This window comes from Artibeus jamaicensis, unplaced genomic scaffold (genome assembly GCF_021234435.1).
Source record: "Artibeus jamaicensis isolate MK-2021 breed Jamaican fruit bat unplaced genomic scaffold, CSHL_Jam_final contig_240, whole genome shotgun sequence".
In the NCBI taxonomy this organism is placed as follows: Eukaryota; Metazoa; Chordata; class Mammalia; order Chiroptera; family Phyllostomidae; genus Artibeus; species Artibeus jamaicensis.
The window spans coordinates 16,574,862-16,592,773 of NW_026521506.1; the positions used below are offsets into that span (position 1 = coordinate 16,574,862).

At 40.3% G+C, this 17,912-nt stretch overlaps 1 protein-coding gene across 2 annotated transcripts in view; it reads right to left on the bottom strand.

The window, feature by feature from the left end:
- Window positions 1-749: 749 nt before the first annotated feature.
- The window catches only part of ARHGEF6 (Rac/Cdc42 guanine nucleotide exchange factor 6), a 164,139-nt gene continuing 146,976 nt past the window's right edge, over window positions 750-17,912 (bottom strand). For both annotated transcript variants that reach the window (XM_037157059.2, XM_037157058.2), the window contains 3 exons: window positions 15,842-15,941; window positions 2,191-2,245; window positions 750-1,016 (listed from right to left, as the gene is read on the bottom strand). In XM_037157059.2, the coding sequence (XP_037012954.2) occupies window positions 876-1,016; window positions 2,191-2,245; window positions 15,842-15,941 (296 nt within the window). In that variant the 3' untranslated portion in view covers window positions 750-875. The remainder of the gene's footprint in view (window positions 1,017-2,190; window positions 2,246-15,841; window positions 15,942-17,912) is intronic.

Genomic DNA, 17,912 nt, shown 5'->3' on the forward strand with positions numbered 1-17,912 from the left:
TTCTCACAGTCTACATTTTTAAAAAGTAAGCAAAGCACACACATACTAGTTTACACATCACGTGGTATGGTTGGTTAAAAGCACTGGGGAAATATAAAACTAGTGCACTTAGCAGAAGGCTAGAGGAAAATCCTATTATGTACTGGAGAAGAGGTTGTCAACTCTGCTGCTGAAAGTACTGTCTAGTGCAATTTGCTAATGAATTTGGTGTTGGCAAGAATGATCAGAGATTCTGACCCACAGAGTTAAAATGTAAACCAACACAAAAGAAATAAGGGTGCTACTGTCTTCTTGATCTTATAGAGTACATCAGGTATTAATAAAAAACAGTATGCATTGAGGGGTGGCACATGATGGTCCAGGGTAGAGCAGTTGAATCACTGTGTTAATGTGTTTGTCTTTTGCTCTACTCTAGTCATAGCTCAAAAACCTTTGCCATCAGTAAATTAGGTACTGAGGGGCTTCCAGGTACAGGAAAGCACTGGGGATAGTCAAGTTCACCTTTAATAAGTCATGGACAGCTGCTTTGGGATAGCAGCCAGCGCCAAAAGAGTAATTTTTGTCAAAGAGGCACTATGAATTGAAGGCCATCAGAAGACCACTTAAGTCATTTGCCTACATTAATTTTCCTTTTGTTACTGAATGGAAAAAACACTAAGGAGACTTCTACAACCATCTCTTGCTTTTACCCCTGTTGAAAAAAAATGTAACCAACCAACCAATATCCAAACAACAAACACTCAAGCAAACAGAGGGAAGGGAGTTCATTCAAATACAAAATAAAAAAACAAAGAAGTAAGCAAACTGAATCAAATCATTCAGCTGGACATTTCAAGAAGCACTGAAGGCACACTCTGCCCAGGTGCACAGTGATGTTATGGAAGAATGGAGGTCTTGCTACTGGAATCAGCCCGAATACACTCATCAGTTTGCTTCAACAACCTCCGGACCAACTTTTCTAGGTCCCTTCTTGATTTCAATTCTTCTTCCAGGCATTGCTTCATTCTCTTGTTCTCCTATGATGGAAAAGACTTGATTACCAAACAAAGGAACCCCTTCTCTGGGTTCCTACTGCTCATCCTCTTGGCAGCCTTCACTATTAATTACACTTTTCTTTGTCAAACTCTTCTCCCTTAGCTCCTAACACAAGGCAGCCTCCTGATTTCCTACCTCTCTCTAACCAATCTTTTGCAATCTTCTTTGAAAAACTTATTTTAAATGCTTCTTTGAAGCATTCTTTAAGGCTCTGGTCCTGGCCCTCTGCTAATTTAATATTTTTTGTTTAGTGTCTAGTCTCTTTCAAATCAAGTATCTATTAAGAAACCTCTGAAATCTCTCTGATACTTACCTCATCTTGTCTTGTGAGAACTAGACCTAGAGATCCCAATGTCAAATTGGCATTTCCCCTTACATGTGTTACAGGCTCCTTAAACATATTATGTCCCAAAGTCAAGTCTATCTCTGTCCCCCCAAACTTCTCTTCCTCTTGTGATTGGTGATCCCTATGAAGGACATCACCATATCAAGCTAGATACCAATGTAATAAACTTCATCTTTAATCCCTGGATCTTTCTTAATCCTAACATCACACCATCATTTTCCACATGCTCTAATTCTGCAGTGTGCCTTCCTTCATATTCATTTTCCTCCTCTGCAGCCTCAGTAGCCCTGCCTTAGGTTAGGACTTCATCATGTCTTCCCTGAGTCTGTAATAACCTCGTAAGTGGTCTTCCAGCATCTGATCTCCCTCACTTCCAACCTGTTCTTTACCCTGTCACCAGATATAGTCAGTCCTCAAAAACAAGGAAATGTATACATCATTAAACACTGGATTGTATCTGCACAGGATCCCACAAATTATAATTTATGATTCTGGTTAACTTACATGTTCACAAATGACTTATTCTTTTCATAAATTCTGTTTACAGATGTTAGGAAGCATGAAAGTTGTAACTAAGTTTGGTACACTATTGTAAATCGTTAAATATGTATATAAGCAAGCCTTAGAAGTTTCATCCCAAAGCCACATGGTAAAATCAACAAAACCCACCTTGAAGACACAAGGAAGATAAAAATTCTCACCTCACCACTTTGGTCCTAGACCTTTCCTGAGAGTATCTACTAGTGTGTGACGAGAAAAGGGATTAGTCTTGTTATGATCTGGAAATAAAGACTTCTATATTTCATTACCTGTTTCAGTTCTTTCACCTCATCCTTCAAGGCATAAACAGTGTCAACAAGGCTCCTAAAACATAAAGTTCACAGATTAATAGCTGGTACTGAAGTACCGTTAAGTAATAGTTAATAAGAAAAGCAGCTTTTTAGAAATACAGATCCTGGAAAGCAGTGGATTTTCTAGCTGATTGGAAGAGATACTGCTATTAATGGTCCTTGTTCACCACCACCACCACCCATGCTCAGGAAAACACCACGTCATTGTACCTTTTCTGTACTTCCTTTTGCCACATGTTTCCCAGATTGAGTAAGTACAACAAAAAGAGCCTAGGACTTATTACCAGGTTTTATTTCTCTCTTTGGGGTAGATATAAACACTCACCTAACATAATGAGGTGTCACGGGGCCCTACCAATCCTACAATATCTGTGCTATAGCATTGCTCTTTTCACCTATGTGACCTTAGGTGACTCTATATAACACAAAGTCAAGAACCTTATTTCTGGAAGATCCCATATATTCCAGAAAATGATAAAGTACCTTAGCTGAGTTGTGTAGCAATCATTTCCTTTCTGACTTTCTCTCTGGACAAGGACTTTAGAGATTTGGGTTCCAGGTCTAATCTTACCACTTACTAGACCTCAAAACTTGAGTAACAAGTTTACTTCTCATCTTCTCTTGGTCTTACTTTCTTCACATACAAAATGGGGATAATACCATATTCCACTGAAAATGTAGTGAAGTTATTGTATACGTCCACCCCTGACCCAGTCTGCAGATGCAGGTGGGCTCTAAGTCTGAGATCCATCAACCTGGCAAACATTGCTCACTCCACCCTCTTGATTCCCTGAGACCCCACCACACACAATTTGAGCAACAGCCTGAACATCTTTCAGCAGGTGTTCCTCATAAGGGGTTGGCCTGAGCCTACACTGCAGACTTTAGCTGAAATCTATCAAAGGTCCACAAACCCCAAACAAGCAGCACCTAATTTTGGCATGTCCTGTTCCTCTTGCTGAGTATGCCCAAGCCTAGTACTAGTAGCAGCCAACCTCAGTTCACAGCACAGCCTCTCCCAAGTACCTCCACAATAAGCACAAGAAGCTACCAATCTCAGATCACTTTGTACCTCCTACCAGGTGGCTGAAGGCTAGGCACATGCATTGGATGACCTTGGCCTTCACCAGAGACACTCTCAAGAGGTCCCAGAACCAACACACCCAGTGGCCAGCTTCAAGCCACATAAGACTACCACCCAATTAGCTAAAAAAAAATGACACAATCAAAGGATGGACTTGACAGGCACCAGAGCTCCAATAATGCAAATTCTGCTTCATAAAATCAGCCCACTAACAATAGCTTATCCACTGTAGTCATTCTCAGCCAGTCAGTCTGAAGATCAGTCCTACCCACTGATGTGTGAACAGCAATCATGGCTCAACTACCACCAGAGGCCACACATGACTTACAGAAAGGATATCCCTGGAGCACCCAGCTTGGGTGACCAGGGGGACTGTACCACTGGGCCCAACAGAATATCTACTACATAAGGTCTCCCTGACAACATTTGCAGGTGTAGCAGATCCACAATTTAATACATAGAAACTAACACAGGGAGGCAGCCAGAAAGAGGAGACAAAGAAACATGTCAAAAAAGAAATAACAGGACAAAACTCCAGAAAAGCACTAAATGAAATGGAGGAAACATTCTACCAGATATAGTGTTCAAAACACCAATTAAAAGAATGCTTAGTGAATTTACGGAAAGAATACATGAACTCAGTGAGAACTTACAAAAAGAGATAGAAAACATTTTTAAAAGTCAGAAATGAAAAATACAATAACTGAAATGAAGAATACATTAAATAGAATCAACAAGGGATTAGGTGGATGAAATCAGTGATTTTGAAGACAAGGTAGCAGAAAACACCTAATAGAAATAGCAAAAACAAAAAGATTTAAAAATATGAGAATTGGCCCTGGCTGGTGGCTCAGTGGACTGAATGTTGGCCTGTGAACCAAAGGGTCACTGGTTCGATTTCCAGTTAGGGCACATGCCTGGGTTGTGGGCCAGGTCCCCAGTCTCACATCCCCAGGGGCATGTGAGAAGCAACCACACATTGATGTTCTCTCCCTCTCTTTCTCCCTCCCTTCCCCTCTCTCTAAAAGCAAACAAGAAAACAAAAAATACTAAATAAAATCTTTTTAAAAATTAAAATGTGAGAATCAGAGAGTTCCGGCCAAGATGAAGGTGTAGGTAGAAATGCTTTGCTTTCTCACAAAGCCAAAAGAAGGATAACAACAAATTTAAAAACAATAAAAAAAACAGAAGTGCCAGAAAATCAAACTGCATGGAACTCTGACAACAAAGGAATTAAAGAAACAGTCAACCAGACCAGTACCAGGGGCAAAGAGGACTTGCAGCAAGATGGCAGACTGTGCAGGCAAGGCAGGGCTGGCTGAATGAGAAACTAAAGACTCAAAGCTAGCTGTAAACTACTGTGGGGGTTGCCACAGTGGGAGAAACTCCCAGTCTCACATGAGTTTGTTGGAAAGTGGAGCTAGAGCAGAGCAAGCAAGCCACATTGTTCCCTCTCTGACCCCTCCTTTACAGACAGCATCACAACACAGCAAAAAGGGTTGCCCTGCCCTGGTGAATACATCAGGCCCTGCCCCCTTACAAAACAACAACAACAACAAAACAGGTGCACTGAGCCAAAGAAATATGGCCCAAATGAAAGAACAGATCAAAACTTCAGAAAAAGAGCTAGGAGATGAAGAAATAGACAACCTATTTCATGCGGAGTTCAAAACACAGGTAATCAGAATGCTCACAGAACTGACTGAGCTCAGTTGCAAAATTAAGAAAGAAATGAAGGCTACCCAAAGTGAAATAAAGCAAAATATACAGAGAACCAACAGTGAAGGCAAAGAAACTAGGACTCAAATCAATGATTTGGAACAAAAGGAAGAAATCAACATCCAACCAGAACAGAATGAAGAAACAAGAATTTTTTTTAAATGAGGAGAGGCTAAGGAACCACTGGGACAACTTCAAATGTTCCAATATCCAAATCATAGGGGTGCCAGAAGTAGAAGAGAAAGAGTAGGAAGTTGAAAACTTATTTGAACAAATAATGAAGGAAAACTTTCCCATTTTCGTGAAGAAAATAGACTTCCGGGAAGTCCAGGAAGCCTAGGGAGTCCCAAAGAGATTGGACCCAAAGAGGAACACAGCAAGGCACATCCTCATTAAGTTACCCAAGATTACAGATAAAGAGAGAATCTTAAAAGCAGCAAAGGAGAGAGTTGGCTACAAAGGAGTGCCCATAAGGCTATCAGCTAATTAGCTTTTTCTTAAAAGAAACTTTACAGGCAAGACGGGGCTAGAAATAAGAACTCAAAGTCATGAAAGACAAGGACCTTCATCCAAGATCCAGAAAAGCTATCCAGCAAAGCTATCGTTTAGAACAGAAGGGCAGATAAAGTGCTTTCTAGATAAGGTCAAGTTAAAGGAGTTCATCATCACCAAGCCCTTATTATATGAAATGTTAAAGGGGGTTATCTAAGAAATAGAAGAAGATCAAAACCTGTGAACAGTAAAATGACAACAAACACACAACTATCAACAACTGAACCTAAAACAACAACAAAAATAAAACAAAAACTAAGCAAACAACTAGAACAGGAACATAATCAGAGAAATAGACATCACATGGAGGGTTTTCAGTGGGGAAGGGGTGGAAAGATGGGAGGTAAAGCATGAGCGGGAAAGGTACAGGGAATAAGAAGCATAATTGGTAGACATAAAATAGGTGGAGGGAGGTTAAGAATGACATATATGTACAACCCATGGACATAAACTAATGGGGGAATGCTGGAGGGTTGGGGGTGCAGGCTGGAAGAGGGATAAAGGGGAAATATTGGGAAAACTGTAATAGCACAATTGATAAATATATACTTAAAAATATGATAATCATTTTAGGAACCTCTTGGACAACGTTAAATGTTAACATTCACATCATAGGGGTACCAGAAAGAGAAGAAAGAGCAAGAGATTGAAAACCTATTTGAATAAGTAATGATGGAAATCTTCCTTCCCTAAACTGGTAAAGGAAATAGACATACAAGTCCAGGAAACATAGAGAGTCCCAAGCAAGATGAATCCAAAGAGGCCCAGATGAAGGCACATCATAATTAAAATGGCAAAAGTTAAATACAAAGAGACCATCTTTAAAGCAGCAAGAGAAAAGCAATTAACTACAAGATAGTTCCCATGACATTGTCAGCTGACTTCCCAACAAAAAAAATTTCTGGCCAGAAGAGATGGGCACAAAATATTCAAACTGATAAAAAACAAGGAAATACAACCAAGATTTCTTCTACCCAGTAACACTATCATTTAGAATCAAAGGTGAGGTAAAGAGCTTCCCAGAGATGAAAAACTAAAGGAGTTCATTGACACCAAACCAGTAGCACAAGAAATGTTGAGACTTCTTCTAGAACAAAATAATGGGGGGGGGAGTGCAAAAATAAATAATAAAATTGCAATAATTACAAACCTATTGATCCTGGATCCAAGATGGTGGAAGGGTAAGTGGAAGCAACACTAACCTCCTCCCTGGACCAATCTTGAATTACAACTAAATTTTAAAGAAATCATCTTGCATAACCAACTGAACACTAGCTAGAGAAAAGCCTTACAATCACAGACAGACAGGAGAAAACATGTCACTGCAACATGACTGGTAGGGAGTGTGAGGAAATGTGAGAGGGCTGGCTGGGCTCCCACAATAACAGCTGAAGAGCCAGAGGGATATTTCAGGGGCCAGGGGGTTCCCCCTGAAAAGTGTGAGGTCTAAACCCAAAGTTGGGCTCCTCAGCCTACAGCGCCAGAGCCAGAAAGAAACCCAGTTAACATTCAGCTGTGAAAAGAACATGGGTTCTAGTCACAGGGAGAGATGGCTGGAGATTCAGAAGGCCTTTTAAAGGGCTAAAGCATAAAATTTTGTTTGTAGCTCCTTACTCTGCATGCTGGTAAAGGGAGGGCAGAGTGGACTAGAGACAGTTGAGGAAAGTCTGGGGTTGGTGGCTCTGGGGAGGGGACTGAGGTAACAGTCACCAGAACCCATGTGCCAAGTCATTCCCCATACTGCAGGAACTATCTCTCTCAGGTAGAGCACTCTCCTAAGAATGGCATCAGCCTGAGGGGAAGCAATAGCCCAGTCCACAGGAATTCCTCTGCCCAACCCTGTGGTGCTTAAGTCTGACTGCTGATTACAGATTAGGTTAACAACTGATTTGTTTAGCAGCAGATTAGTTTAACATCTAAAGGGGAAAATACAAAGAAGTGGCCAAAATGGGAAGACAAAGAAACAGACCCTAAATGAAAGAACAAGAGAATTTCCAGATGAAATAGATGAAATGGAGGCAAGCAATTTATCAGAGAGAGAGTTTAGAGTAATGATTATAAGGATAATCAATGGCATGAAAAAAGACATAGAAACCATAAAAAGGGATCAGTCAGAAATAAAAAATGCAATATCTGTGATAAATCATACACTGGAAGGAATAAACAGTAGATTAGATGAAACAGGTATCAAATCAGTGTTTTGGAAGACAATGTTGAATAAAATAATCAGGCAGAACAACAAAAAGAAAAAGAAAAAAGGAATTTAAAAAATGAGGAGAGCTTAAGAAACATCTTGGACAACATGAAGGAAAAGAATCTTCACATCATAGGACTATCAGAAGGAGAAGAGAGTGAGCAAGAGATTGAGAACTTATTTGAAACAATAATGACTGAAAACTTCCCTAATTTGGTAAAGTAAAATGTCACACAAGTCCAGGAAACTCAGAGAGTGCCAAAAGAGTTGGATCCAAGGAGGCCTACACAAAGACACATAGTAATTAAAATGACAAGACTTAAAGATAAGAAGAGAATCCTAACAGCCACAAAAGAAAAGCAGGTAGTTACCTGCAAGGGAGAGCCAATTAGACTTTCATCTTATTACTCATCAGAAACATTTCAGGCCAGAAGGCAGTGACATAAAATATTCAAGGTGATGAAAAGCAAGGACCTACAGCCAAGGCTACTTTACCTGCAAGGCTATCACTTAAAATTGAAGGAGTAATAAGCAGCTTCCTAGACAAGAAAAAGCTAAAGGAGATTGTTAACACCAAACCAATGCTACAACAAATGTTAAAGGGCTTGGAAGACAGAAGAAGAAAAAAGAAGAAAAGAAGAAAAGGAGGAGGAGGAGGAGAGAGAGAGAGAGAGAAAGAAAGAAAGAAAGAAAGAAAGAAAGAAAGAAAGAAAGAAAGAAAGAAAGAAAGAAAGAAAGAAAGAAAGAAAGAAAGAAAGAAAGAAAGAAAGAAAGAAAGAAAGAAAAAGAAAGAGAAAAAAGAGGAAAACAGTCAACAATAAAATGGCACTACATATGTATCTATCAATAATCACCTTAAATGTAAATGGCCTAAATGTTCCAACCAAAAGACAGAGGGTAGCTGAATGGATAGGAAAACAAGACTCATATATTTGCTTCCTCCAAGAGGCCCATCTCAGATTGAAAGATGCACACAACTTCCATCCTCACTCTCTCCTAAGGTGTCGACAGCCCACTCTGTCCCTGCCTTTGCCAGAGCCCTGGGATAGTAAAAAGCTAGAAAAATTCCTGCTCAAGAAGAATGGGAAAACTGAGACAAGAAAATTAAACAAGACCAAACAGCTGGAGCAACTTATAGCCAACTGGTTTCTACTGGGACATTGTCAAGCTCAGATATTCTTTCCTCAGCTGCATCCATCCTAACAACCCCATCAAAGAATATTATATCAGAGGAAGATGGCAGAAGAGTGAATAGAAGTCACACTTAACCTCCTCCCAGGGCTAATCTAGAATTACAATTCAATTGTGGAGAAACCACCAGTAACAAACAGCTAAGCAATATCCAGAGAGAAGCCATATAACCACAGACAGAAGAATTGGCATCAGCACATCCTATCTGTACCTGCACAAAAGTACACAAGAGGTGGTAGGCAGAGTGACCCTCAGTCAACCAGCTGGAGGGAAGGACTCACTAAAGAAACCCCAACAACTTCTGGCCAAGATGGAGGCATAGATAGACACACTGTGCCTCCTCACATAACCAAAATAAGGACAAAAACAATTTAGAAACAACAACAACAACAAAGAAAACAGTACTGATGGAAAATTGAACTATATGGAAGTCTGATAACCAAGGAGTTAAAGAAACATTCATCCAGACCGGTAAGAGGGGCAGAGTTGGGTGGCCAGGTGGAGAGTGCTTGCGGCAAAGTTGTGGCTGGCAGACCCTGGATGCACAAGGCAGTAGCGGGTGGACCCAGCAAAGTGGCAGTTGTGGAGTGGTGCAGCGCACAACACAACTGGTGGGCCAGGTGGTCCCACATTAACATGCAGATAAACCAGATGAAACTAGGGAGCAAGACAGACTGCATAGCCCAGGGCCCCAGAGTGGGGAAATAAAGCCTTGGAGCACTGACTGAAAATACCTGTGGGGGTTAGAAGCTGGGAGAGACTCCCAGCCTCACAGGAGAGTTCACTGGAGAGACCCACAGGGTCCTAGAGTGTACACAGGCTGACCTGCCCAAAAATCAGCACCAGAAAGGCTCAGTTTGCTTGGCAGAAGCAGAGGAGATGACTGAGATACAGCAGAAAGCAGAGTGAGTGCCATTGTTCCCTCTCTGACCTCTCCCCCACATACTGTGTCACAACCCAGCAATATGGGTTGCCCTACCCTGGTGAACACCGAAGGCTCCGCCCCTTGCTACATAACAAGCATGTCAAGACAAAAAAAAAATGGCCCAAATGAAAGAATAGATCAAAGCTCCAGAAAAAAATACAACTAAGCAATAAAGAGATAGCCAACATATTAGATGCACAGTTCAAGGCACTGGTGATCAGGATGCTCATAGAATTGGTTGAATTTGGTGGCAAATTAGGTGAAAAAATGAAGGTTACAATAAGTGAAATGAAGAAAAGTATACAAAGAACCAATAGTGATGGAAAGTAAACTGGGACTCAAATCAATGGAATGAACCAGAAGGAAGAAAGAAACAACCAAACAGAAAGAATGAAGAAACAAGAATTCAAAAAAAAAAATGAGGAGAGGCTTAGGAACCTCCAGAACATCTTTAAACATTCCAACATCCTAATTATTGGGGTACCAGAAGGAGAAGAGGAAGAGCAACAAGTGAAAAAGTTATCTGAACAAATAATGAAGTAGAACTTCCCCAATCTGGCAAAAGAAATGGACTTCTAGGAAGTCCAGGAAGCTCAGAGAGTCCTAAAGAAGTTGGACCCAAGGAAGCACATATCAAGGCACATCATAATAACATTACCCAAGATTCAAGTTAAGAAAAGAATCTTAAGACCTGGCTGGCATAGCTCAGTGGATTGTGCGCAGGCTGCTAACTAAAGGGTCTCAGGTTTGATTCCCAGTCAGAACACATGCCTGGGTTGTGGGCCAGGTTCCCAGTGGGGGCCATGTGAGAGGCAACCGCACATTGATGTTTCTCTCTCTCTCTTTCTCCCTGTCTTCCCCTCTCTAAAAATAAATAATAAATAAAATCTTTTTTAAAAGAGGAGAATTTTAAAAGCAGCAAGAAAAAAGGAGACAGTCACCTACAAAGAAGTTCCCATAAGATTAGCAGCTGATTTCTCAAAAGAGACCTTATAGGCAAGAAGAAGCTGAAAAGAAGTATTCCAAGTCATGAAAGATAAGGACCTACATCCAAGATTGCTCTATCCAGCAAAGCTACTTGAGAATGGAAGGGCAGATAAAGGCCAAGTTAAAGGAGTTTATCATCACCAAACCCTTATTATATGAAATGTTAAAGGGACTTATCTAAGAAAAAGAAGATAAAACATGCATAGTAAAATGACAGCAAACTCACAGTTATTAACAACCATACCTAAAACAAAAACAAAAACTCAGCACACAACTAGAACAGGAACAGAACCACAGAAATGGAGATCACATGGAGGGTGAGCAGCAGGGGAGTGGGAGGAGGAGAGAGGAAGAAAAGGTACAGAGAATAAGTAGCATAGATGGTAGGTAGAAAATAGACCTACCTAGGAAGAGGATAAGAATAGTATGGGAAATGTAGAAGGTAAAGAACTCATAAGTATAACACATGGACATGAACTAAAGTGGGGGAATGTAGGTGGGAGAGGGTGTCCAGAGTGGAGGCAAGTGAAGGGGGAGGAAATGGGACAACTGTAATAGCATAATCAATAAACTATATTAAAAAATAAAAAAGAAGAGAAGTAATTAAAATAAAATATTAAGATAAATTCATAAAAAAAGAAACTTCAACAATGATCAAAACCCAATTACCTCCAGAGAACCAGCACAAGTGATATAAAGGGCATCCCAAGAGAATCAAGTTAAGGTGATACAGGAGACTGTACCACTAAATCTCACAGGCCTCCCACCATAGAAGTTTACACTACAAAGTCAGGAAGTCAAAAGAGATCAATTTAAGCAAAAGCATCAAACAACTGAGCAATAGCCAAAGAGAAGCCATATAACTTTGGAGAGACAGAACAATCAGCTTCAGCACAACCTGTCTGGTAAAGAGTATGGCAGAGACTCAAGAGGGCTGGCTGGGTACCCAGAGGCAACAGCACTGGAGAGAGAATTAAGCTGCCAGTTGGATCCCCCTGAGATGAATGGGGTCTAAACCCTAAGCTAGGATTCCTAGCCTAGAACACCAGAGCCCAAAAAGTACATAGATAACAAGTAGCAAAAAGCAGCAGGGTTGCTCTCTGCCAGAGATGGACAACTGGAGATGCAAATAGCTGTATAAATGACCAACACATATTTTCATTTGCAGCCACTTACCCTGGGCTCTGGCAAAGGTGGGGCAGAATGGGCTGGTGATGCCTGAGAAGAGACTAAGGACTGAGGCTTTGGGGAGAGAACTGAGAGAGTGGCTGCCAGGATCCCAGCGCTGAGTCATCCCCCAAATGGCAGCAACATCATGCTCAAGCAGACCACTCCCCTCTGAATGGCAGTAGTCTGAGGGGAAACAGTAGCCCAAGTCCAGGAAGGTCTCTGCCCTGGCCCTGTGGTGCCTAAGCCTGACTGCTGAGTGCAGAGTGACCAGATTAACAGCTGAAGGAGACAGCCAGAGACAGTAGATCCATGGCAAAGTGGGGACAGAGTGTACCAGAGAGACTTGAGGAAAGACTATGGATAGAGCAATTTATAGATCAATGTAATCCCAATTTTAATAAAAATACCAAAGACATATTTCATAGATATAGAAGAAACATTTCAAAAATTTGTATGAAAGCATTAATGAATCTGAATCACCGCAGCAATTTCAAGAAAGAAAAAAAAAGTAGGAGGGATCACCATACCTGACATTACAAGGCCATGGTAATCAAAACAGTCTGGTATTGGGATAAGAGCAGACATGCAGGTCAGTGGAATGGAAGAGAGAGCCCAGAAACAAACCCAAGTCTCTATGATCAATTAATATTCAACAAAGGGAGCAGAAGCATTAAATGAAGTAAAAAATAGCCTCTTCAGCAAATAGTGTTTGGAGATCTGGACAGCTACATGCAAAAAAAATGAAACTTGATCACCAACTTACACCGCACACAAAAATAACCTTAAGATGAATAAAAGACTTAAGTGTAAGTCATGATACCATAAAAGTCCTAGAGGAGAATATAGGTGGGAAAATCTCAGATATTCCATGCAGCACCATTTTCACTGATATGTCCCTTAGAGCAAGGGACATAAAGGAGAGAATAAGGAAATGGGATCTCATCAAAATAAAAAACTTCTGCACAGCTAAGGAAAACAGCATGAAAATGAAAAGACACCAAACTATATGGGACAACATATTTGCCAGTTATATCTCAGACAAGGGTTTGAGCTTCAAAATATATAAAGAACTCACATGACTCCACTCCAGGAAGACAAACAACCCAATTAAAAAATAGGCAAAGAACTCGAACAGACACTTTTCCAAGGAGGACATACAGAGGGCCCAGAGATACATGAAATGATGCTCAGCATCACTAGCCTTCAGAGAGATGCAAATTAAAACCACAATGAGATACCACTTCACACTGGTGAGAATGGCCATCATAAAGAAATGAATAAACAACAAGTGTTGGAGAACGTGTGGGGAAAAGGGGTCCTTAGTTCACTGTTGGTGGGATTGCAGACTGGTACAACCATTATGGAAAACAGTATGGAATTTCCTCAGAAAACTAAAAATGGAACTGTTCTTTTTATAAATATATTTTATTGACTATGCTATTACAGTTGTCCCATTTTTCTCCCTTCATTCTCCTCCACCCTGCACACCCTCTCCCACCCACATTCCCCCCCTTTAGTTCATGTCTATGTGTCATAAGTTCATCCTAGCATAGAGAAATAAAGCCTCAAAACACCAATTGAAAACACCTGTGGTGTTTGAGGTGCTGGGAGAGACTCCCAGCCTCACAGGAGAGTTCATTGGAGAGAACCACAGGGTCCTAGAACATACACAAGCCCACCCACCTGGGAATTTGCATTAGAAGGGTCCAGTTTTCTTGGAACTGCCTTTTGACCCAGGAATACCACTGCTGGAATTATACCTTAAGAATCCTGAAACACCAATTCAAAAGAACCTATACACTCCAATGTTCATAGCAGCACAATTTAAAATAGACAAGTGCTGGAAGCAACCTCAGTGCCCTTCAGTAAATGAGTGGGTCAGACAACAATGGTACATCTACACGGTGGAATACTATGCATCAGAGAGAAAGAAGGAGCTCCTATCTTTTGAGATAGCATGGATGGAACTGAAGAGTATCATAGCAAGTGAGGTAAGCCAGGCAGTGAAAGATAAATACCATATGATCTCACCTATAACTGGAACCTAATCAACAAAACAAACAAGCAAGCAAAATATAACCAGAGACACTGAAATAAAGAACAAACTGACAGTAACCAGAGGGGAGATGTGAAGCAGATAACATGGGAAAGAAGGGGAAGGGTCATCAAGGAACACATATAAAGGACACATAGACAAAGTAAAAGAGGATGGAGGGTGGGAGGGTGGGAGGTGGGGATGGGTGGCCAGGCGGCTGTGGTGGGGTGAAAATGGAGACAACTGTACTGAACAATTAAAAAATAAAATATAATGTAACATAGCTTAAAAAAGCAGTGGTACATATATACAATAGAATATTACTTATCCATAAAAATGAAATTTTACCATTTGTGACAACATATATGGATCTAGAGCATTTATGCTAAGTGAAATAAGACAGAGAAAGACAAAATCCATATAAATTTATTTATGTATGGAATCTAAAACACAAAATAAACAAGCAAACAAAGAAAAACAAACTCATAGATAGAATAAACTGATGGTTGACAGCTGGGAGGGGTGTTGTGGGCTAGGTAAAAATGTGAAGAGATTAGGAAATACAAATTGGCAGGTACAAAATAGTCATGGGGATGTAAAGTATAGCATAGAGAATATAATCAATAATATTGTAATAACTACGAATAGTGCTAGATGAGTGATAGACCTTTGGGGATTAACTTCATAAGTTACATAAGTGTTCATGCTGTACTCCTGAAAGTAATATAATATTAAATATCAATGGTAATTGAAAAAATATGTTTAAATAATTATATAATTATAATATAAAATCATCATTTATATTATAATTATATGTAATATAATCACTTACTGTATGATTATCATGCACAAACCTTTATATTTATTATTCCATTTTAGCTCACAACAACCCTGAACGTGTTACTATCACACACATTTTAAAGATGAGGAAACTGAAGCACAGATAGATAAAGGAACTCGGCCCAGGACACACAGCCAACAAGTAGTAGAATTAGGATTTGAACCAGGACTGTTCTCATAAGCCCAAATGCTTTACTATTTAGCTGTATCACTTCGCACACCAGATGGAAAAGTACTGTATACTTATGATGCCCAACACTTTGAAATATGCTGTCTGCTGCAAATTTAAGCTTGTCTTCAGAAATGACTCAAGTTTAAACAAATGAATTATTTGGCTACTTTGTATTTATTTTATGAGCCATAAGGTATTTAACCTGATTTCCCCCCATTAGGTCACCCTCACTACTGTACAAAGGTAGGCTAGGGACATAATCATCCTGAACCTTTGTTTCCTCATCTGTGAAGTGGTGAAAAAATGCTTATCTCACTGTATTGCTGTAGGATTTTAAATGAGGCCAAATCAGTGAAAGTCCAGTGCTTTACTCAATAAATGTGAGAAGCATCCCTCTGGGCAGGGAAATTGGTGCCATGGACTTCCCAGGATCCTCCTACCTCCATATTGAATCATATTCTTTTATGCCAGGAAGCACCTTACTGTATATCAGGGAGTGGGCTCCTGGGGCAGCCACCACGCACAAAGTTCCACCCCTGGTGATTTTTCTTTTACCTTCCCTTTGCTGGGAGGCAGCCCTCCCTAGGCTCCCAACTGCATGATCAGCAAACAGAGGACCACATTCTCAGATGAGAAGGAACAGTCCTTTAGTGCAGGCTTTGGAAAAGCTACATTGCCCTGCCAGAATCTTCTTTCCAGCTCTCATTCAAATCAGAAAAGGTTTAGCTTACTCTACTCACTTTTCTTCAATGATGGTCTGGCCATTGCTTCTGGTTTCTTCAATGATGAGTTTCTCTTCTTCAGGGAGTAAGACTTGTGGAACTGAATCTTTGCGAGCACCTACAAATAAGGGTTGCAAAAGGGTGGAGAGGGAAGAGTTACTAGTGAGGACTATTTATAGGTATTAGTTCCTTTCTTCTATTGTTATTGAAGGGTCTTTGTTAGTAGCACATTACAACCTTGCACCCAGAGAACAATCATGTAACATTTAATGACTAAATCTTCCTGACCTGACCAAATTCTAAATGACCAAATATATTGATTCAGTCTTGGGAAGGAGAGCATTTTGTACATAGAAAAATAATGCAAAAGATCACTGTGATACCTCCCCTAAATGAAGACCCCATTTTTTTCCTGTTTTGGCTCCTCCACAGCAAAAAGCTGACCAGTGATCATTCTGTCTGTGCTCAACTCCAGGGAATAGCACACCACATCCTATGCTATGACATTATATAATTTTAGTAAATTTAGAGCAACAGTGCATTGGGACACAACATGCTTAAAGAACTTCAGAAGTATCACTTATTCCCATTCATTCTCTACAGTCCAATAGGGTAGAGTAGGGTCATTTGAGACCATTTTGATCAAGGGAAGAGTCAGGGTTGGGAGATTTATCACTTCAGCAACCAAGATGCAGGCATCCTTATTTGTCTGTGCTCAGACTGTCTCCAGGATTTGGAATGGAACGGGTGACAGAACAGATAGAACACCGATTCAAATAGCTCTCCTGCACATTCTATTTCCCCCTCACTTCTGGATTCTTCATCCCAGAGCACAGCCCTTAATCTTAGTCTCCTTGAGCTCCTTGGTCTCCTTGGTTTTCTCTCTTCTAAGCCAAGCTTCTTTAAGTTGTGAATACTCACTGCTTTCACTTATCACCTTTCTGTTCCTGAGGTGGATGTGCCTCCACCTCATAGCACTTCACAGGTACTTAATAAATGGATAGTGCACTAACTGACTGACCAACAGACTGAATGCAGCAATAAATAATAACAATCAGTTCTAGGAAAACAGGACTTCTGGCTGAAGAAGGATAAAGGGTGGTAGATCACTGTGATGCTAAAAGGCTTACTTGTGCAAAGAACTGTGCTAGACATTATTTCACATGTAAAAGGTAGGCTGGGGAGGAGGGGCAAAACTGTGACTCTTTAGGTCAGAATACCTGCCTGCACCTCCAACTAGATTTACTGACTTTATTGATGTGAAGAGAGGTGATCAGAGAAGGAGACAAGGTCAGATTTTACATGAAGGATATTTCTTCTGGTGTCTCTTTGTCCCCCTCGCATTCCTAGTTTTCTCACTTCCCTTACTTGGCTCCTTGAATCTTGTTATCAGAGCTGGGCATGCCCAAAGCCACATTTTGTCTGTGAAACAGAAGTTGTGACAGTTTCCTCTTTATGGTCAAATGTGTCAACTTTCACATTGAAAGTTTTTCTCATGACAGTCTTATAGATAGTCACTTTGAAAGCATGTCAAGGCAGTCCACCTAAGTAATCTTCTCCCACATTCAAGTGATGAGTCAGTGGCTGTCCAAAATGGAGCATGATGGACAATTGATTTCTTACACAGATGGAAAATCACCACATAATGTATCTTGAAAATCTATAATAATGGAAGGCAAGACACATAATTGATGTGACCTGGCTTTTTAAAAAGCACAAAGGTGAATCAGAAAACATTATCTTGCTTTCAGTTTGTAGCCTGAAAGTCGTTCGGGGAAATACCCTCACCTAAAAGCTCCCTAATAAATTGTCTACATTTTGAACAGCCACTGTTAAGCAACTATATTTCCAGATTTTCAGAGCAACTTTGAAACTTGAGTTTAGTGAAGCACTGTTTGTTTAAATATGCAGCTGATCAAAGATAGTATTTTGACTTCCTTTTCTAAATCTGCCTATAAGAAGAGATTAGCATCAGTTCACAGACACAGGAACTCTCTGGGCTCTTTAATTCCTAACTTGTGTTGATGAAGGTATCTGTGTACTTCAAAGGAGAATGACTTTAAAAAATTTTTTTTCTTTTCTATCACCT